We start from the raw sequence: 21,837 nt of genomic DNA on the forward strand, positions 1-21,837 counted from the left end.
GGAGATAGACTACCACTGCTCACCTCGCCGCCCCAAGCATTCGGGATCTGATCACACCTACCCCTCATTTCAGGACCAAAGTACAGCTCCGTCTCTCCTTGCTATCACCACCGTTTCTCTCTTCGCCTGTGCAGGAGATGGCGGCGCCCAACATCCCCCCGGGCTCCTTCGCAGCGCCCGAGGGCGTTTACACAGCTGCTGCCATCACCCTCCCGCTGGCTGAGTTGCCCATCAGCGGCAATATCCCACTCGCCATGGTCCCCGCCAGCATGCCGACTGCCTCCAGCTCTCACGATAGTGCTGCATCATCGGGAGGTGCGGGAGGCGCCGCCACAAACGCTGGACCTGGTAGGGCGGGAGCTACGGCCATGCTCGGCACGCCGTCTTCCTCCGGGGCAGCAGCCGTCTCTCCTTCCAATAGCGCAAGCGGCCTGGGTCCTTCAGGCTCAACGGCAATTGCTGCCAACGCTGCGAACGTCACTTCTCTGCCTCCGTACAATACACTGGCTCCCTCCCTCCTGCCCCCATCCTGGCGGAAAGAGCTAGGTTGCATCGTCCAGCCCAGTCTTAGCTCGGCCTCTATTCGGTGGGGACCGCCAGGGAGTAGCAGTAGCGACTTCACCGGCGCTCTCATTGCTGGCGTTGGAGTCGTCGGCGGGCGCAAGAATAAGGATCCTGGTACAGATGCTTCAGGTACGGGCTCCAATACACCAGCTAGTGGAGGGCGAAGGCTTCGCAAGGCTTCGAATGCTGCGACTGGAATCAACAATGCCAATGAGATCTCGACGGCATCGGCATACAGGGGTCCCAATCCCCCCATCGAAGGCGTGATGGTGTCTCAAGGAATCGATGCTCCTGCGTCTTCTACCATGGGAGGTTCGGGAGGAATGATCGGAATGAGCGCTCTTACTTCCTACGGCTTCCTGCCGAGCAACAATGGGAGAGATCCTTTCGATCTGACCTCGGCCCTGGATCTGAGAGGTGAAGCCTCCGGAGGGATGATTAGTCCTACATCTACTTTCAAGGCTGCGAAGAACGCTTCTAAGCCGAAGAACAATGTCAAGCAATCCAATTCGAGCTTCATCATCCGAACGTGGGTCCACCCCGATCTGAAGGACATCCTTTCTTCGTTGGAGAAGGCATACAATGCTCGTCATGGCAATCAGGATGACGGAGACGAAGATGAAGCGCAAGGCTCGAGGGTCTATCATCATCAGCCGCCTTTCTACATCACGCAACGAGGCCGGACCCTCCTGTGGTTCCTACCCCATCTGCCCAGCCCCGCTGGAGGTGCGGCTCCCTCGACAAATGTCAACGACCAGTCGCAACAGCCAACGGTCCTCCTTCGAATCCTGTTTTCCTCTCCTCCATCCTCACACGACCTCAATCAGCTTACCCGCTCCCCTACAACACTCGACTTGGTCGTCGGCTTTCCCACTGGAGACCTGATCTGGATAGACCTGATGGCCCTCAAGTACTCGCGCTTCAACAAGGGTGGATGCTGCACGGACAGCGGCGTGACCAAGGTGCGGTGGCTGCCATCGATTTCCCAATTCGCTACTGGAGCGAGTGGCAGCGGTGGAGGAGGAGCGAGCGGGGCAGGTGGAGCCGGCGCAGGGGGCGGCGGTGAAGGACTCTTCGTCAGCGCCCACGTAGACGGATGCATGCTGATTTGGGACCGGGAGAGGGAAGACGCAGAAGCCGGCAAAGGCTGGGCGCCTCGTCTTTGGAGACTCAAAGGCAACACCCCGGGTCGGCGTTCCTCTACGGCGAGCGTAGTGGACTGGGATCCGCGGCGCAACATCATCGTCAGTCGACCTGGCCTCGTTCATCAGCCTGGCTCACACGAGAGCGAGGCGTTGATCAATGGCGCATCCTCGGCCGGGCTCAACTACGCTGGGGAAGGATACAGCTCATACGATAGCGGGGCTACACAAACGGCTGCAGGTCTGCTCTCGCCGAAGAGGGAAGAGACCCACCTGCCTGGAGAAGAGGAGCAGGTCGCGCCCGCTGGAGGAGCAAAACACACGACTCAGCAAGCTCCGAAGTGGGACAAGAATCCAGTGACGCATTGGAGGGTCTCGAGAAGCAAGATCAATGGTGAGTGATGCGGCGAAGCGAATGAAACTGCCCCCCGAACTTCTGGCTAACTGTTTCTGGTCCTCCATGTCCTTGTTCGCTTGCAGACTTTGCCATTTCGCCGGACTTGGGTTGCATAGCTGTCGTCAGCGAGGACTCGCTGCTAAGAATCATCGATTTGTCATCCGAGGCGTGAGTCTACTGACAGCGGCTCGGATGTGAGAGAGCCTCTCCCGAATTCATGGCTGACCCGCCTGCCTTTCCCTTACAGACTGGTCGCCTCTCACTCTTCATACTTCGGATCATTCTTGTCTCTCTCGTTCTCCACGGACGGTCGTTATCTCCTGACGACCTCCTGCGATGATCTTGTGTCCCTCTATCAACCGCGGCCGACGACTGCTCACGGCGTCTCACAGCCTACCCCCTCGCGTCTCCTAGCCCGATGCGTGGGCCACTCCTCTTGGGTCAGAGGGGTAGCCTTCGACCCCTATCGATGGAGAGAAGGAGACCGGACGTACCGCTTTGGCAGTGTAGGCGAGGATGGCAAGGTGTGCCTCTGGGATTTTGCTGGCGGTAGAAGTCTAGGCAGGATCAAAGCCACCGGCGGAGGAGCAGGCGCAGATGGCAAGCGACCCTCCTCGATCCATCTAGGGTCTTACTCACAAAAGCAACAGCGACCCGGCAACAGCAACAGCATCGGCAACGAAGCACCGACCAGCAGCGCCGCCGGCGCGGATGGCGAGGAGACGCACGACCCCTTTGACATCTACCACCCTGCCCCCTCCCGCTCGGCCATCCCTACGCTGCAGCCGATTGCGACGCATCAGCTTTCTGCCAGCCTCCTCTCCACCACGACGAACATCATGGTCACCACTTCGACATCGCCTTTGGCTGCCATTCGCTTTTCGCCAAAGGGATTTATCGTGCTCCACGACAATGGCGTCACCACATCCTGGGAGCGACCTAGGGGCAAACGGCCGCTGGTCTTGCAGCAGACAGAGGAGGAGCTGCAGCAGGCGGCCGCCAAGCGGGACGCAGGCGCTGGCAAGGCTTCTGGAAAGGGCGCGGCGGGGCTGTTGAGCAAAGGGTGGGGAAGCATGAGGGGCGGGCTCACCAGGACCCTCTCCACGGGACCTGCCCCGCCGCAGAGCCCGCAGATGGGGGGCGCTGGGGCGCTGCAGAGCTACAGCATGCAGAACACGGCTTCTGCTGGGCTTGGTTGAGCAGGCGAAGCGACAATCCGAAGTTACACGATGTATAGTAGCCACAGCGCGACGATCGAATTGGGCAACATGTGCCATGCTTTCGAATATAGAGATTTCATGCTTCTATGCGTTACTGTTTCCGTCCTCCTTCTACAAGTAGATGTTTCTTCCGCTTTACTGTCGCAGTAACCTGCAGCGAATTGCCGACCGCATAATCGACTGCAATGCCTGCTCACAGCTCGTCGCAAATCCTCTGCACCTCCCTAGCCAGCTCGTGCGCAATCGTTTCCACCCCGCGCTGCGCCCCGTCGACGTCTTCGCACTCCCCCGAAAAGAATCCCACGTCAGCCTTGAGTCCGAAGCCAAGCGAATCCTCGTCCGCTTTGCGGCGCACATCAACGTACAGCTTCTCGGCGGCGAGGTAGGACGTATCGTGGGCGATACCGAGCGTCGATGTGGGCTGCTTGGCAGTGGCGTCTTTCGGTCCTGCTCCGTTGGCCGATTCGACGGCCGCTTTTGATAGAGGGTGCACGACGTCTGACCGATTGTAGGCAGCCGCGGCAGGCAGCTTCATATGCTTCAGACCCAGGCGCTGACGCTTTGTCATCTCCTCGTCAGCCTCTGTAGCTCCATCTTCAGTTTCGGCTCGAATCTGCGTTTGCCCATTGTTCCCGCCTCCATGCCAGAGCAGGTTGAGGAAACAGTCGAAGAGCGGCGTCCCACGTCCGCACCACTCGACTACGTCCCGCAGGGACGACTGCTCCCACTCTGTCCGCTCGACGAGGTGCTGCTTGATCGTCAAGAGCTGTTCGGCGATCGCACTGTCCGAGGATGAGGACGCTGGTACTCGGAGGCTCAGTGGCAGGACGTTCAGCAGAGGAACAGGTGCATTGGCGGCTTCGGGACAGTAGTCTGCGACGCCTGCCCGGGCGGCCGTGTAGAAGCCGAAGGTGGGCATACCGTCGGCATCCTTTGACCTTGGCCCTTTGTCATTGATTTGCTCGCCCAATCTTCGAGCAAGCAGACGAGCATAGGCGAGCATGACGACGTGCGAAAGGTTGACTCCTTGTCCCACATGCTTAGCCACACGCTCTTCCAGCGCAGAGAGCCCCGCAACAGCCGTCGGTAGATGGCAGAAGACCTGTCGACCAAGAGCGGTAGCGCTTCCGCGATGGCCTCCCTTGCCCAAGATGGTGCAATTTGCAGAGGCAAGCTGGGAGGTCCACCACTTCTTCTCGTCTCTGAGTGATCGATGAGACGCAATGCGCCGTGCCATAGGAGCGAAATCGATAGCACTCTGTAATGCTGCGCTCGAGTCATCGTCGTACAGTTCTCGGAGTTCCCGAATCATCATAGGCATGCTGACCGCATCATACATGGCGTGAATTAGCACGATGACAATGGCGGAATTTGCTGGGCCTTTGATGAGGGTCAAATGAGCGTCGGGAAGGAAAAGACTCGATGGGTTGGCCGTGAAATGGTCGACCACAGCCGAAGTCGCCGCAACGACTTCCGCATCTGAGCTTACTGACCTGACGGACCAATTCAAGTCCTTCAGAACAGGGGACGAGCGCTTGAGCGTCACCTGCGCAACCCGATCTTTCGTCACGCCATGTTGCGGTAGCGCAACGAATGTGCTTCTCAAGATAGCATGACGCTCGCGCAACTTCTGCCAAGCGATTCGAAGGCGTGCAGCGGATACTGTCTGATCCTCGACGGAGTATACCCAAGGTGCTTCCCAGAAGCGCTTCCCTGTTGCGAACCAATTATCTAGATTGTGAGCTTGCCCTGGGAGTATGTCACAGACGTCTTCGATATCCTCCAGCTGTATCGGACCTCCATTCGAAAGATGCTTGGCTGCCTGGGTCTTCGTGTCTTCGAGGTCACGAGAGGACATAGACCCATTGACATCTGCCGTGCCCGAAAGGGATAGATTCGCACCTTTTTCCGTAGCTGCATTGACAATACCTTCTACCGTCTGGGCGCGAAGGATGGTGAGCACATTGACTGCCCTCAGGACGCCGCCATGCTTTCTGCATTCACTAGCAAGACGAATGGCAGTGATCGAGTCGATGCCGACTTCGACGACATTTGTTGATGGGCGCCGCCAGTCTGGCTTGCTGATCTTGGATATCACCTTCGAGAGGACATCGCAGAAGCTTGCCTCATCCGCTGTCAGATCGGTGCGAGTACCGCCCTTGCCGGCCTGAGTGTCAGAAGCTGGCGTGCTTGTCAGTGGGAGTGCATAGAAGCGTTCGGGTCGAGTCGCAAGGATCGCCTCCGGATGCGTCAGAGCATCTTGCAAAGATTGTGCAATCTCCTCTACTACATTTTTCAGTTGCGAAGAGCCTGCAACAGCCGCATTTGAGGCGTTTGCATAGATGTCTAAACGCCCGTCGGTTTGCTCGACGAAGCTCACATTCAATTCGTACTCGTCCTCGCCCGTGTCGAGATCATCCTCTCCCTGACCGTGGAGCGATACGTCCCACAGCTTTTCGTCTTCTGCATTTGGTTGCGAAGCCGGGATCTTATGAAATACGAAAAGACAGTCGAAGAGCCGAGTTGTCAGAGCAGCGCCGCTATTCTCCTGGCTCGCACGCCACTGTTTGACGACCTCCCCTAGAGAAGCTGATTGTCGCGCCATCCCTTCATCGATAGACGACTGAACGCGTTGTACAGCATCTTGGTTCGTCTCGAGCAAGTTCTGAAATGTGACCCGACGAGCGACGGTGTTGAATAGCGGGCCAACGATAGGTATTGCCTTGTCATCAAGATCCCCTTCGAGGACTTGTCGGCCTCTGCCATCCAAGACATGACCAAAGGCAACGTCGCGGCAGCGTAGTATGGTCGTAGCGAGCACCTTGGCGTAAGCAAAGACGCAAATGGCGTGCGGTGTCACACCGAGGGAGCGGCAGGCGGCAGTAATGGACCAGCCGATTTGAGAAGACGCTCTCCATCGACGACTGACTGTGCCTTTACCCTGGGTTTGCACAAGAGGCGCGTAGGAGTACTTGCGTAGCGACGAAGCCCAGTACACTTCGTGAGCCTCCCGACTAGCGCTGATTTCTGTCGCAGCAATATGGAACGGCGTCGATGAAGCCGCAGGGGGGGTGCGGCGGTACTGTTTCCGTAGCTGGGAGAAGATCAGCGGGAGGGATGCACCGTCGTAGAGGGCGTGGTGCAGGTGAAAGGTGGCGAGAAAGGTCCGCGAATCGACTTCGACTGCGACTGGGGGACCGCTCTCGAAAGACCCAGGCTGACCATCGGCCGCATCCAGCTCTGTATCTCGCCACCGCAAAGGGACATGGCGGTGGACGATACCGACCCACTGTGCTTTATCATGAGCTTCATCGAGGTGAAAGGTGGTGCGTAGTACATCGAGGCTGGAGACAACTTGCTCCCATGCCTTCTTCAGACGTTGCAGGTCTACGCCTTCGCGAAGCTGCAAGCGGTGGGCTTGGCGATACGCAGACTGAGTAGAGCCTTGCGAAACGGTCAACATCCCGGCTTGCAGCGGGGTGCACTCGTAAGCAGCTTCGAACGCATCTTCGGGCATCAAAGGTTGAAAGAAGTGAGAGTAATCTGGGACCTTCATTTTGTCAGGATCCTGCCCTTGGGAGTGGTCGCCTTCGTACTTGCCGTTCATCTGCGTATGGTTTGACGCTCCGCCGTCCACGGTGGCTGGCTTCTCGCAGTCCGCAGATTCGTTATCCGCTCCATCAGTACCACAAAGCTTGGACAGAGTACCACTCTCCACAATCTTCGCTGCATCGACCCCTTTGAAGCCAGATTTTCTCAATTCTCTCGAGTAGCGAATAGCAACAATGGAGTCCAGGCCCACACGGTAGAAGCTGGTGTACGGTGTCACCTCGTCGCGGTTCACATCCTTAACAATGGCAAGGAGAACGTCCAGTGCTTTGCGCTCATCGTCGCTGAGATCACGATCTGGACGGTACGGCGTCCTGGAGTGGGATGGATCAACGACTCCCTCAGGTACTCCTAGGTCTTCAAGGGTGGAGTCAGGCGTCTCCTCCGCGAGGGTCAGAAGCAGAGGAAGTTGCGCCGCGATGCTCTCCGCTTCGACTGCACTGATGTTCTTTCTAGAGTACGCCACATTAGCTGCCAGGCCGTCGCCGACTTCGTTCACTTCCAGCACGAGAGGATAGTCAATGCGCGGGTCTGAATCATCGCCTTCGTCTTGTATGGCGTGCCAGGGCCTGTCATCCTTCTGCCCATCTGCCGAGTCGCTCTTTCCGTTGTAGGCATACAGCACCTCGAATAGCCCACCGCGTCCAAGCGCATTCTGTATGAGGCGAAGGGACGTGTGCTGCCAGTCCATTGTAGAAGCAGAAGAGGCTTTGGCAGCCCGCACGATCGTCGCTAGTGAAGGACTCTGGACATCAGAAGAGCGTAGCTGATGTCGAACGGGTACGGTTGCAACTGTCGGCAGCCTGCTATCGCTCGAGCCTTCCATATCGCCAGCCGAACGGCCATTGACAACATGCCCAATCACCACATCAGAACCAGACGTAGTCCTAGCCAAGATCAAGGCCAGGCAGGATTGAAAGAGTCCAGATAGCGTGGTACCGTAGGGCGGGCTCCGGGCAATCTTTCGCAGCCTTGCAGCACTGTGCTCGTCCCAAGATAGCTTGATTCTACCTGCTCCACACTCTTGACCTCTGGTCCGGGCGGTAAGTGGAAGCTGTGGTGCTACATAGCCATCAAAATACTGCGTCCAGAAAGCCTTTGCATGAGGTCCTCGGCATCGAGCGGCGAAAGACAAGACAGTGTTATCGTAAGGATTGTTGACGGGGCGTTGCTGGCCACAGGCTGCTCCGTATACGTCTCGCAGCAGCAGTGGCATTGTGTGCCCATCGTAGATGGAGTGATGGATGGCGATGTGGGCAACGCCTGTAGACGGCGAGACCGAGACCCGGAAGGGAGGACAGGAAGCGGCGTGGACTACGATATCTGTAGCAGTATGATGGGGGTCGTTGACCTCACCTTCCTTGATCAGATCTGCCAGCTGCAGGGCCTCCGGTCGCAAGATTGATTGGACAGTGACGCCTGACGGAGTCTCTACGAAACACGTCCTCAATACTGGCTCAAACTTGACGACGTTCCGCCACCGCTCGACAACTTCCTGTGGTGTGACGCCTTCTCGAGGAGCAATGGTGAGATGATCCACATATGGCAAGTCTGAAACGCCTTCTGAGCGCTGCCGAGCTAGACTGGACAGCGCCAACAACGACTCCTGTAGCGGCAGGGCAGGTCTGAACCATTCGATCTCTGCTAGGTGCTCCGCGTTCAACACAGATGCAAGACTTTCTCGAGTCGCAGAGTCGAAAGCTTGGGGGTCGTATGCTTCTGCACTGTCGTGACCTTCTTCTCTTGGCTTCTTGCTGTCTTTGAGTTTGGCCAATGCCTCGAGGGTGTCTGACTTTCGAATCTCCCCCACAGTAGCAGTGATTTCGATCGGCGGTCCACGTAGACGGGCGGGTAAGCCGAGAACAGAAAGACTGTCGAGACCGAGTTCGAAGATGCTCGTCGAGGGTCGCGCCCACTTGGACGCTTCTTGAGCCTCAGAACCAGACAAAGCGCATATTACTGCGAGTATCTCGGCCTCTAAAGGCGTGAGAGAAGTGCGCGCTTTTTCCCCCACTACACCTGCAGCAGGGCTGCGGCTCTCCGAGAGGAGTTCATCTATGGGTGCGTCCATCAAGGCTTGCTTGATCTTCTTGCCGTCTACCTTGCCCGATGCCAATTTTGGTAGACGCTCAACAAGGACGACAGTGGGCACCATGAAGCTCGGCAGCTTGCTTTTGAGCGTTGAAGAGATGGCCTCCCTTGTATCACTGTCTTCAAGCAAAGCCAGCTGAGAGTCGCTTTGCCCCCCACACTCGACCAGGCTGAACAGCCGGGCAGATGGTAGGGCCGGATGTTTGACATACACAGTAAGTGCGTTTTGCGCCGACAATACCTGTTCACGTGCTTCAGCAGCGGCCGTACGCACAGCGACATTGACTTCACCGAGCTCCAAACGCTGACCCCTGATCTTGATCTGCTCATCGGCTCGCCCAAGGAAAGCAAGACTGCCATCAGCGAGCATCTGCACGACATCGCCTGTGCGATAGATTTTGAGCGACTGGTCTTGCGGGGCTTGCGGATCGATGAGTCGTTTGGGAACGGTCGCGAAACCGCCTTTGGGCGCATTCTCGCCTATGTAGCCGCCGTGAGCTACCAGGTCACCAGCGAAGCAGAGCTCTCCAGCCTGACCTTTCCACGCCAGAGTGTCGGAGCCAGGGAGTAGCACCAACGCCGTCGTGTTGCCGATGGGATAGCCGATGTTCCCCGGTGTAGAGGAAGGGGAGATGACGGCAGCTGTACATCCGATGGTCACCTCCGTGGGACCATACAGATTGATCACCGTCCGGCCGTCCTCCCCGCCACAATGAGATGCCCACTCATCAAGGATGAAAGGGGTGATCTTCTCTCCACCTACGCCCAGAAGAGCAAGCGAAGGCACTTGCTCTGGTGTCATACCTGCTTGCTCTACTAGAGATGGTAGCCCACCCATGTGAGTGATTTCCAGCAAGTTCACCGTCCGGATCATGTCTTCTAGAAGTAAACTCCGCTCACCTGTCACAGCGGCGTAACCCATTCTCCACGCTGTAAACATTTGTGAGATATGTGGGTCGAAGGCTCGCGAGGACGAATTGAGATAGCGTCCTCCGCCATTGTCGGTGAGCCTCATCGAACGTGGCGATCTCGAAGTCAAGATGGCAGCATAGCCATCCACAAAGGAGGATAGGTTCGCGCCAGAGACGGAGACTCCCTTGGGTTTGCCAGTAGAGCCGGAGGTGAACAAGAGGTAGCCCGTCTTGCTAGCGGGCGGCAGGGTGAGAGGGTCGTTGCGTGTGTTTGCCATACCGGCAGGAAGGTCATCAATAACGATAAGAGTCGGATGAGGGGAATCTCCTGCAGCGTTCTGTTCTTTGAAAGTATCCGCTAGGCCTGATGAAGCAAAGACAGCAGCGGCCCTTGCGTCAGACACGAGCTCTTTCTTGCGCTGAGGTGGCAGATCCTCGGCGATAGGAAGGTAGAGGCACCCAGCCTTCATACTGGCCAGGATGCAGGCGAAGGCTTCAAGAGTCCGACCCATACAGAGAGCAACTGCGGGCGGAGAGGAGGAGCTTTCGGATGGCAACCGATCCAGCAGGAGCTCCGCGAGATTGTCCGATATTGTTTCTAGCTGAGAGTACGTCCAACTGCGAGTTTGAACCTCTGTTTCATTGTCATCATCGGGAAAAGAGCCGACTAGCTGCTCAACTGCTGCTCGGTCGGGAAAGATTTGCGCGTAATGCCGAACCCAGTGACAGGGATGCCGGATGGAAGATGTTGACATGCTTTCGTGCAGATACTTAGGGCCGTGAACTGAAAGCAGAGAGAGGCCTTGGGTGCGAGAGGCGGTGAGGCTAGCCAAGGGTAAGTCCGCGCCTTTTGCAGAACAGCCGGCCTGCACCAGCATCTCGAGCTGCTCAGTGAGCTGATTGGCGAACTGATCCAGCTGCGAATGAGACATGAAGCTCTTGGCAGCTGATACCTCAAATTTCGTGAGAGTTCCGGTCTTGTCGATGAAGGCTCGGAGGCTCATGGGGACTTGAGTAGTATTCTCTGAATTGTGTGTGGCACGAAAGTTTTGTCCAGCGAGGTCATTGTCGTCGTGCACCGAGAACAGGGCCGGGTACAGGGGCTGCTCTCTCGACCAATCTAGTCCTTTGCGGAGATCCTCATCGGAGATCTGTCGCAGCGCGGGACGAGTGAGAGCCTTCCATTGCCCTGCAAGGTCCTGAAGCAATGCGGATACGGAACGATCCCCATGTGGTCCTGCGCCAGCTTCTCGCTCATCTTTTGTGGGCCGGCCAGCGTCGATAAACAAAGGCAATGTAAGGAAAGGAGAGGAAGAGCGGCCGTCTGGGTGGCCATTGGCTTGCGTTTGCTCTGAAAGCTTGGCTCCAATCAGAACAGTCCCTTGCTCCAGGTAGTCTGCGAATAGACAGCCGAGAGCTGCCTGAAGTATTACTGCCGGTGAAGGAAGTTCGTAGGTACGGGCCAGACCTTCTAAAGCTTGGCGGTCAGCCAGAACTCGTCTCTCGACCGAACATCCTCCCGCAAGCTCATTGCTGTTGTTGCTCCGGGCATTGCTCAGATCGGGCAGGGACCACGCGGTACAGCGTGGAGCGTGGCGAGCTAAGAGAGGCTGCCAGTACTGCTCCTGGGCATTCTCTGCATCGTTGCTTTCCGTGGACCGTTTTGCCGCATGGCGGAGACCGCAGAGCTTCTCGAATCTCTCACAAGACATCAGATCTGCTCGAGTAGCCGCTTCGCAAGGAGCATCTGAGCTCACTCCTTGATGATATAGTACGATGATGTGAGCGAGGTCCAAAAGATGTCTTTCTCCCTTTCCGACCTGTCAGCTCATTGAGGCCCACAGGGTCCTCGTCCTGTCAAGGGGGATGGGCAGGTGCGTCAGCCCTCACCTTTCACCGGAGAAGCGGCGGGGAAAGTGGAAGTCTTCCGAGCGAATTCGATCTCCGCTAATCGCCGACGGATCCACGCAACGGCCGAGGTGCAGGCACGGCAGCCCAGCCAATTTGCCCCTGGTGCTTTTCGCCCGAGGACGGAACTCCTCCAGGCCGAAGTCTGATCAAGTCAGCGGCAGCAGCCTCTGATGGAGGAAGCAACCATCGAGAGGCTGGCGGCAACCGGATCGGCAAAGACACGCTGGCAAGAAGGTACCGCTCAACGTGTAAGAAAACTGCGCAGCGCTTGCTATTGTTGGCTACCACTGTTGCGGCAAGGGGGCGAGGCTGCCTTTGCTGTCTCTAATTCCGGGAGGGACGCTGTGGGCATGTGCCTCCACTGTTCCTTTTAATCAGATTAAGTGTGATACTTGGTCTGCCTCTGCCGATGTGCCGTGTTTCCGGCGACTCGCTTCTCCGGACCGCGCCGGCGGCGGCAGGGAGATTTTTCTGGCCCACTGCACTTGGCGCAGAGGAGGCAGTCGGGGTCTCAGATCCCCTGACGCAGTGCTGCATTTTCCAATTCGAATCGGTACCATCGAGTCCCCACGTCGCCCTTTCCTGGATTTTTCTTGCTCCTGTCACACTTCCGCTGACGCACTTCCCCCCGAAGCGACACCCAGGCAGCTCATGGCAGCTGCCCTCGTCCCTCCCTTATGCGAGCACTTCCGTCATGACCCGTGCGGTGATGCACGAAGAAGTCCTCAGCAACCTCTGTCCTGTCCTTCCTTTCGCTACTCGATGAGTCCTCACTCCGTCCTCGAGTAAGCATAGGTTGCCGTGCTTGCCGCCGGCCAGCGTCACCTTCTGTGACCCATCGCCACCACTACTCATCCTCACACTCTTTGCTCGTTCTTACCGACGTCTGACCAACATCCTCCTCGTCTGTCCTTTACAACACTTGTTTCTGCCCATCCAGAGCGATGGCTACCTTCGCTCAGGCTGGTCCTGGAGACTCGCCCGATCGATACCCAGTGAGAAAGTGGTACCGCAAGGTGCCCTTCGTCGGTACCAAGCCCATCGATGACCCTGTCTGCGAGCCCACACCTGTGTCGGAGAAGCAGGATGGCCCATCTGCAGCGTCCACGTCGCAGCTTCCTCCATTTCCGGAGATGGAGGCCAACTGGTACTCCTTGGCCACCTTCTCCTGGCTGCATCGCGTCCTCAGGATCGGCTATACGCGCCCTCTGAACGCCGAAGAGCTATATGCGATGCCTTCGCATCGCAGCGCAAAGGAATACTCGCAACGACTTGAGGAAGCATGGAGCAGGCGCAGCGCCATCGCACAAGCAGAGACGGCCAAGCGGAAGAGTCAACCGTACAAGAAGCGGCGGTCAATCGGCTCGCACTTGATGCGCCTTGTCAATTTCAAGAAGGCATCAAAGCTGGAAGACGATGAAGTGAAGCCATCTTTGATGTGGTCCCTCAACGACGTCATCTTCTCGTGGTTTTGGGTCGGCGGGCTGATGAAACTCACGGGTGATTTAGCCCTCATCACCTCTCCGCTCCTGGTACGGTCCATCATCGATACCCTCTCAGAGGAAGGATCGTACGCCCAGAAGAGGGGTTTTGGCCTCTCCGCAGGCCTCTTCGTTCTTCTCACCTTGTCTGTCTTCGGCAATGTACATGGCTTTTACCGCTCGTATTCGACCGGCATCGCTCTGCGCGCTGCCCTGATCCATACTGTCTACCTTCGAGGCACCAAGCTCAGCGAAAGGGCTAGGCTCACTGGACTTGGTGTAGAGAAGATGATGTCGCTCATCTCAGCAGACGCCAGCCGGATCGACTTCTGCTGTGGCTACTTTCACATGGCCTGGACAAGCATGGTACAGATTGCCGTCTGTCTAGGTCTCATGATCTATTCGTTGAGCTACAGCGCTCTGCCTGGCTTTGCCCTGGTGGCAGTCATGTATCCGCTGCAGAATGTCATGGTCAAGAAGCTTTTCGCTCTCAGGAAACGCTCGATGCCTTTCACAGACGCTAGAATCAAGGCCGTCGTCGAGACCGTGGCCAGTATCCGACTCATCAAGACGTACGCGTGGGAATCCCCTATGCTGAGCAAGATTGGCAACTTCCGAGCTTCAGAAATGTCAATTCTGAGAAAGCGATTACTTCTGCGCTCGCTCAACACTGCAGTCTCTTTCACTATCCCTACGCTGGCAGCAGTCGTTAGCTTCGTTTGCTACGTCGGGGTCGGTAACGACCTTGACTCGGGAGTCATCTTCTCTTCTCTCACCTTCTTCCTGCTTCTCCGGACACCGCTCCAGCTGCTGCCCGTGTGCCTCAGCGCTATCGCAGATGCCGGTGCCGCATTGGAGCGCCTCAGCGAATTCATGCAGGCTGAGTTGCGAGGTCCCGACCCGCCCATTGACCATGAAATGGTCGAGGCGGTGAAAGTGAGAGACGCAGCTTTTTTACATCACGATGACACCGTGGATTTCCCTGTCTCAGCCGATGGCTCCGAGAAGGCCAAGGGGCTGCCCTCCAACGTGCGTCTGCAGATTGACGAGCTGACTGTTCGGAGGGGCTCCCTGGTGGTCGTAGTGGGCGGCGTTGGTTCTGGAAAATCTTCGCTGCTCAGGGCTCTCCTGGGTGATATGCAAGAGGTCTCGCCGGGAGGCCCAGGTGATCTACGTCTGGGCGGGGACGTGGCGTATTGCCCACAATCAGCATGGCTTCTCAGCGCCACAGTGCGCGAAAATATCGTCTTCGGTCGGCCATTCGATGAATCACGATACCAGGATACTATCCGTAAGTGCTGCCTTGCCAGCGATTTTGCCATGTTGGTCGATGGCGATATGACGGTTGTCGGAGAGAAGGGCGTCAGTCTTTCTGGAGGTCAAAAGCAGCGAATCTCGCTGGCTCGGGCTGTCTACTCGGGAGAAGAAAGGCCCCTTCGCTTCCTCGATGACTGCTTTTCCGCATTGGACGCCCACGTCGGCGCTGAAGTCTTCAAGAATGTCATTCTCGACGAGACCGACCGAACCAGGAAGAGCAACCAAGGGAGGCCAGCTATCACACATGTGTTGGTCACCCACGCATTGGCTTTTGTTCGCCACGCGGATCACGTCGTCTATCTAGAGTCAGGCTCCATCAGGGAGCAAGGCGGGTACAAGGAGCTTATGGCCCTGGACGGCCCATTTGCTAAGCTCATGAAGACCGGCTTGAAGCAAAGCGAAGAGGAGCAAGAGCAGGCCCAGGAGCTCAATGAGGCGACGGAACAGCAGGGCAACCCTGCGCCGTCAGTGCCGTCTGCAGCTACCGAAGAAAGCAAGACTGCGCAGCCTGCTCCGCAAGATTCTACGTCTCCTGCCAAGCAGCCACGAGAGCTGATGCAGAAGGAGGAACGTCTCTTGGGCTCAGTCACCTGGAGGACATACCTCGACTACATCCTTCTTGGCAATGCGCCTCTCACCGCGCCTCTCTTCGTGCTATCAATCGTCATGTATCAAGTAGCGACCATTCTCAGCCCTCTTTGGCTCAGCTGGTGGGAGAGCGATCAGTTTCCGCAGCTCTCGACAGGAGTCTACATGGGCGTGTATGCTGCTCTAGGTATCGGTCAATCTGTCGGACTCTTCTGCATGAGCGCCTCTTTTGCTCTGTTTGCCTACTATACGTCTTTCCACCTCCATGCTCGGGCAAGCAAGACTGTCCTCTACGCACCACTTTCCTTCTTCGACACAACTCCGCAAGGACGTATCACTCACCGCTTCTCCAAGGACATCGATGCTGTAGACAACGTGGTTGGTGAGACACTGCGTCTCTTCATCTCCACGACAGTGCAGGCCCTTGGTTCTGTGATCCTAGTCACTATCATCCTCCCGTACTTCCTAGCCATTGCGGCAGTGGTGGTGATTCTCTACGTCTGGGTCGGTATGTACTACCGGCCAGCTGCAAGAGAGCTCAGGCGACTGAACAATGTTCTGCGGTCCAAGATCTATGAGCACTTCTCGGAGTCTTTGACTGGCATTAGTACAGTGCGAGCTTATGGCGCCTTGGCGAGTTTCCAAGAGGACAATGCCAGGCGCATCGATTCGGAGAATCGTGCATATTGGCTCTCAATCGCCTGCCAGCGCTGGATGAACCTGCGCCTCGACTTCATGGGAGCCGTCCTCTGCCTTGCCGTGGCCTTTCTAGTGGTCGGTCTGCGAGGTACCATTTCCTCTTCCAGCGGCGGAGTCGTCTTGTCGTACATGGTCACGGTGCAGTCCGTCTTTGGGCAGATGATCCGTCAGTCGGCCGAGATCGAGAACAACATGAACTCCATTGAGCGCTTACTGCACTACACGAGGGAGCTGCCGCAGGAGGCGGGTCATGATCTCGAAGGCGACAAGGAGCTCGAGAAGAGCCATTGGCCGCAAGAAGGCAGGGTGAAGTTCAATGCGCTCACTGCCTCTCACAGGCCGGAGCTGCCACCTGCTTTGCGTCAAGTGGAACTGGACATCAAGCCAGGACAGCGTATTGGTGTGGTTGGTAGGACCGGCGCTGGCAAATCGACACTCCTTTCCGCTCTGCTCCGTCTCATGGAGCCGACATCAGGCAGCGTCTCGATCGACGGCGTCGACATCTCTACCATCGGCCTGAACTTGCTCCGACGCAAGATCTCCGTCATTTCGCAGGATGCGGTCCTCTTCGCGGGCACGCTGCGATACAATCTCGACCCCTTTCAGGAGCACGACGATGTAGACCTTTGGCGAGCGATGAAGCAAGCTAGGCTTGTTGGAGACGGTGAGGGTTCTACGAGTTACGAGAGTCAAAGTACGGACAGCAGGACCATCGCAGAGAACGAAGGAACAGCGGACTCTGCGCCTGCTGCCAAATCTGCTGCCACGATCAAAGACATGCCGGTCACGGCACCGCCTTCTCAAGACACCGAAACTGCCCCAGCTGGAGCTGGAGCCGAAGGCAAGGGGGAGTCACAGAGCAAGAACGTCAGTCGTCCATTGCACCTGGACATGGAGATTTCAGCAGACGGTTCCAATCTCTCGCAGGGACAGCGCTCCCTGGTGAGCATTGCGCGCGCGCTGGTGAAGCAATCGCGCATCGTCATCCTGGACGAGGCGACGGCTTCGGTAGATGTGCACACGGATAGTCAGATCCAAGTCATGTTGCAGGAGGTGCTCCGAGGATGTACATTCATCACCGTCGCTCATCGATTGGATACCATTGTCGGCGGGAGCGACCTTGTCGTCGTCATGGACCAGGGTCGTGTGGCCGAGGTGGACGGAGTGGAGGCTCTCTATCTCAAGGGTGCTGGTTTCACTTCCACTGCCGGTTCCGGAGAGGAGAAGCAGGCGCAGGCGCAGGAGGGTGATGAGGCGGCTCCGAAGGGTGCGACGGGCCTGTTCAGGCGCTTGTGCGAGAGTGCTGGAATTACTCTGGAGGACATTCGCAAGTCGAGGGCTACCTACATGGAGAGGGAGAAGCGGCTCAACGAGGCTCAAGCAAGGGCTGGTGGCACGTGATTTGATTAGGGCAGCGAGTATAGCACATCTACACACTGGTTCCAGAACCCAGTGCCAAAAGTACCCCCACATAATGATTTGTTTATTCTGCCTGCACCCCACGACTGAATCTGCCTTGTGCTACAGATGTACGCTCGAGCCACTTGGCCAGAAGCCCTATCTCGCCAACATCTACCAATTCTCCGCCCCCTAAGACTTCCATCGTCGGTGAGGTGTGTGGACTGGTGCAGAAGCAGGGGCCAAGGGCTAGGTTCGCCTTCTTTCTAGATCGCTCCATTCTTTGCTTCCATTTCGATTTTTGTTTTCGTTTTTTCCCAGGCTGTTGCAACTGCGCTTCCATCAGCCGCGGACTGAAACAGCAATCTTCACGGGGAAGGTCTCACCTCATCTCATCTCAGGTCCGACCGATCAGAAGTGCGCTTCCATTTGCGCTGGGCTGAAATGGAACATCTTCACAGCAAGGAGAGGCGAGGGGTTAGGTTTCAACGTCCTTCTATGCGTCTGCCCCTGGCGAGATTCTTGAACATCTTCAGGGAAGGCCCCTTGCGAGGTCTCGGTACCATCGAGCCCCTCGCGAAGTCTTAGTAACACGCGAACTGCGACATCGCCTCCTAAGAGTGCGATCGAGCGTGTGAGAGAGCAAGCGAGAGGCGGAGGGGATCTCGCACTGGTGGTCTGAAACCTTCGCCTTCATCCTTCGATTCCCCTCCCCCTCGCTACTACCATCATTACGTTGACCCTAGATTTCCGCTCTCCGCTCCCTAGCCTTCTTTGTTCCCATGGAGCTCGGAGCAAACGTGAGTTGTGGAGCATGACGCAGGATCGGCAAACTTTTCAATTCTGGTTGCTTACGTTCCGTTCTCTTTCGCCCCACGGACCCGATGGTAGAATAGAGGGAACAGGTGCATCTGTTTGCTTGGGTGTCTGTGTGTCTCTCTCTGCGGGTGTTTGTGTCGTGAAAATAGACTCTGGAAGCAGGACACAAGAGAGAGGGACTAGGCGAGTGGGTGCTTGCTTCAGCGATGGTGAGCGGGATACTGTTGTGGTGCTGTTGCTCGCGTAAATAACCGCGATGGTTCATGGCCGTGTCTTACAGTGGGACGAGGGCAAGGCCGGTGAGCAGTGAGAGGGAAGTGGGTGGCGTCAGGGGGGACGAGGGCCGAGCAAATAAGCGGGTGCCACTGAGGATTCCGCTGCCTGCAAGCGATCTCGGGGCCGGGGCACTGGAGCAGTGACGTGCCAGTGGCAATCTCAGACGCAAGCACCTGGCGCATGCAGCCACACCACGGAAAACGGCGTAGGCACCAGAGCAGTCTGCGCGCGCCCCGGCCATGCCCCCCCCCAGGGACGCCTTTACGCTGCGCGCCTGCGTGGTGCCTCTGTCCGCCTGTCCGTCTGGCTGGCCTGCATGCCTGGGTCCTACGCCGACAGCCTCTGCCGCCTCGGCTGCCGCTTTGGAAAACTCGCGCGCCCGCCAAAGTGAGACACGCCGCGCTCCCCTCTGTGTGCGGGCGACTTGGCCTGGCGTGCCCCGTCTGCCTGTCTGCCTCTCCGCCCCCCCCGCCCTGCCCTCGCCCTTCTCCCCCCCCCCCCTTGCCCGAGCCTACGCTGACCACCACCACCACCACCCGTAGCCCTGATCCGCGTCCTCTACCACTCCTCGTCACTTCTCTTCATCGTCATCGTCATCATCGTCGTCAACACCATCTCCGCCATCGATACCGCTACCGCGAACCACTGCTCGTACACAAGGCGCACCATCGTCCCTCCCCACCCACCCAGCCGCCTCTTCTAGCCCAAGCTCTTGCGAAGAAGAAACAAGGTTTAGCCATCGGCGTATCCGTTCCTACTACTACTCGGCCAACTTACTTCCTTAGCGGCGAAGACTTCTCGCCTTTTGAGCAAACTCTCTCACGCCACTCGAGGCTTGTAGCGCCAGCCCATTTCCTCCCGAGCCGTCTAATCTATTAGGCGTCTTGCCGCATCGCCGTGCCGCCTTCTGGGTATACCTATCACCTTACTCCTCGAGAGGACAGGGGTAGCCCTACCGGCCAGTATCTGAAGCTTGGTCTCCATTGACGATTACAGTCGGTGGATCGATCATACCCTCTGGTCGCACCTATACGCGCACACACCCGTGCCACATATACCACCCACTCCATCGCTCCCACGCAATGGTTATGATCACATCCACGGCCTCCTCCCTCGCCGCGCTGGCAGGGAGTATGCTCGTGCTCCTCGCCACGGGCCCTTCGTCTGTTCAAGCACAGGGTACATCATGTATCTCCCTCAACTCATCTTCCATGTGTCCATCCTTTGCCGGTCAATGTGAGTCGCCAAGAGGAGCATAGCAATAGTGGCAGCATTCGCATCGCCTTCCGCCTACGGCCATCTTACTGACCATCTTCTCTCACCTCCACCTTGCCTTCACTCTCCCAGACGTTGACCCCACTGGACTCACACCGGCATATCCCTTCTTCGCGGACGTGACCGACGTGGCATCCTTTGATACACAGTTTGCCAACTACTACACCGAATACGAGCAATTCCGCCAGACACAGCTCCACTCTGGTCTGCAATGTAACCAATCCGGTTTCCTCAACGCCACGCTGCAATGGTCGCAGACTGTCCTTTGTGGCATCTTCACTGCTACCAGCGACAACCTTGGATGCACGCCGGACAACAATGCCGCAATGACAAAGGTGTGCCAGTCCACCTGCACACAGTACTCACAGTCAGAGTACGCATTTGTAGCCAATGCCAGCTATTGCACACCGACGGCAGACCTCACCGACCCAGCGTGGGCCGTCACCCGAAACAACACCCTCACCAGCGACTACCAGAGCTGTACGGATTGGTCGTCCATTTACACTGCCAATGACACCTCCTGTGTTCTCGGAGTCAGCAACGAGGGCAACTGTGGCTTCGGTGATGGACCCAATGCGCAATTGTGCGGCTACTGTGATCTAGCCTCCAAGTCAAGTGTCCCATCCTGTTGCTACGAGGACAAGACCGACTTGTCGGGCTGTGCTGCCTTTGGCTACCCTGCCGCGGCAGTCATCAAGCCCACTTTCTCTGTCCCCGCTGGCACTACTTCGCAGAACGGTGCCGTTGCAGGCATGTCATCGGGCGGCAATGGCCTTAGCAAGGGAGCGTTGGCTGGTATTATCATCGGATCTATCATCGGTGGTCTACTCCTCCTCGCCCTGCTCGGTCTTCTCATCTGGTGCTGCTGCTGTGGCGGCAGGCGCAAGAGAAAGCAGCGAGAGCCCGAGAACGAGGCGGCGGTTGCTGGTGCTCCACGTGCTGCCTCTTCTTCCTCACCTTCAGAGAAGCCTTATCACGCCTCGCAAGACTCGGCCAGGTCCAGGAATCTATCCCAGGACAAGGGCGGCCTCGCAGCTGGTGCTCTGGGAGGTGCTGCTCTCGGCGCAGCGGCCGCCAGCGGCAAACACTCGCCTACACAAGATCCTAGCGCACCTGGTACAGGCTCCGACTCGCGACCGCTCTCGACTGCCACCTCTGGCACAGACGGCCGTGGTGCGACGGTCTCCTCGGTCCGCTGCCAGTACACCGGTCAAGATATTGCACCAGGCGACACAGTGGTTGCCATCTACCCCTACTCTGCTGGTCTCTCTGACGAGCTGGACCTGACACCAGAGTCGCGTGAGGAGCTGAGCGTGGTGAGGATATACGATGACGGTTGGTGCTTGCTCAGGACACCGAGCGGAAAGGAGGGAGCAGCACCGCTTGTCTGCTGTCAGAGCAGCAAGGGCGAGTTGCCAGCACACATGCGACACGGCAGCAGCGGCGCCTTTGACTCTAGCGGTGGCACTACCAGCGGCAACACAGACGACGAGACGTCGGGCAGTCGCAGCGGAGGACTGGGGATGCGCGCCCCACCGAACATGTCCAGTAGCAACACCGACGGATATCAGACTGCTGGCGGATACACCAGTGGTGGTGGGTATCAGACTGCCGGTGGAGGATACGGCGGCGGCACAACAAGTGGCGCAGAGGGCGGTATGGCTTCGAGTGCAGGAGGAGCAGTGACGGCAGACGAGTACGGATTCACGAGCGATGCCGCCAGCCGCTAGCCGCTGAACAAGCGTGCGTGCCTGCGTGCGTGCTTTGGCGTCCATCGTCTTCGTGCCCACCCTTCTCGTTGCAACATTCCACCTCTTGTACTTGTACTTGTACCATCGTCTCCCCGCGCTGTTTCTCCCCACCTCGTCCTCCACTACTCGCAAGAGACTCGACGCAAGCCAACCCTCCCAAGATCTCCACTTCCCTCACGACATCCGTGCGTGCTCCTCCTCCTATTTGGCAAGGATCAGCGACGCACGAAGAATACACACGGACTCTTTCTTTCCTTTCTTCCCACCCACCCACACACACACACTGGCACCGTTCGGTCTCATCCTATCCCATCCTATCCTCATCCTGTCTTGTCTCGTCTTTCTTCCTCTTGGGAACGTCTTGCGATGGCCCTACCTGCCTGTCTCT

General features: G+C 57.5%; 4 protein-coding genes across 4 annotated transcripts; 3 read left to right on the plus strand and 1 right to left on the minus strand.

Moving 5' to 3' along the window:
• The first annotated feature begins 22 nt into the window (after nt 1–22).
• BCV69DRAFT_280008 (WD40 repeat-like protein) lies at nt 23–3,441 on the plus strand. The gene is made up of 3 exons (XM_025491454.1): nt 23–2,100; nt 2,187–2,271; nt 2,351–3,441. The coding sequence occupies exons 1-3, from the start codon at nt 138–140 to the stop codon at nt 3,300–3,302; spliced, it is 3,000 nt and encodes a 999-aa protein (XP_025351267.1). The 5' UTR covers nt 23–137; the 3' UTR covers nt 3,303–3,441.
• A 5,535-nt stretch (nt 3,442–8,976) lies between these two features.
• BCV69DRAFT_243288 (acetyl-CoA synthetase-like protein) lies at nt 8,977–10,689 on the minus strand (the record flags this gene model as incomplete). Its single annotated transcript, XM_025490060.1, has 1 exon — nt 8,977–10,689. A coding segment is annotated over one exon (1,713 nt), but the record flags the coding sequence as incomplete, so codon positions are not given.
• A 2,100-nt stretch (nt 10,690–12,789) lies between these two features.
• BCV69DRAFT_275444 (hypothetical protein) lies at nt 12,790–19,126 on the plus strand (the record flags this gene model as incomplete). Its single annotated transcript, XM_025491077.1, has 8 exons — nt 12,790–17,320; nt 17,458–17,581; nt 17,650–17,729; nt 17,865–17,962; nt 18,075–18,128; nt 18,297–18,356; nt 18,428–18,446; nt 18,966–19,126. The coding sequence occupies 8 exons, from the start codon at nt 12,790–12,792 to the stop codon at nt 19,124–19,126; spliced, it is 5,127 nt and encodes a 1,708-aa protein (XP_025351269.1).
• Nucleotides 19,127–19,404: 278 nt separating this feature from the next.
• BCV69DRAFT_20316 (hypothetical protein) lies at nt 19,405–21,793 on the plus strand. The gene is made up of 2 exons (XM_025489693.1): nt 19,405–19,659; nt 19,771–21,793. Exons 1-2 carry the CDS (start codon nt 19,506–19,508, stop codon nt 21,426–21,428), a joined length of 1,812 nt encoding a protein of 603 aa, XP_025351270.1. The 5' UTR covers nt 19,405–19,505; the 3' UTR covers nt 21,429–21,793.
• The last annotated feature ends 44 nt before the right edge of the window (nt 21,794–21,837 follow it).

The sequence above is a fragment of the Pseudomicrostroma glucosiphilum genome (genome assembly GCF_003144135.1).
Source record: "Pseudomicrostroma glucosiphilum strain MCA 4718 unplaced genomic scaffold BCV69scaffold_1, whole genome shotgun sequence".
In the NCBI taxonomy this organism is placed as follows: Eukaryota; Fungi; Basidiomycota; class Exobasidiomycetes; order Microstromatales; family Microstromataceae; genus Microstroma; species Microstroma glucosiphilum.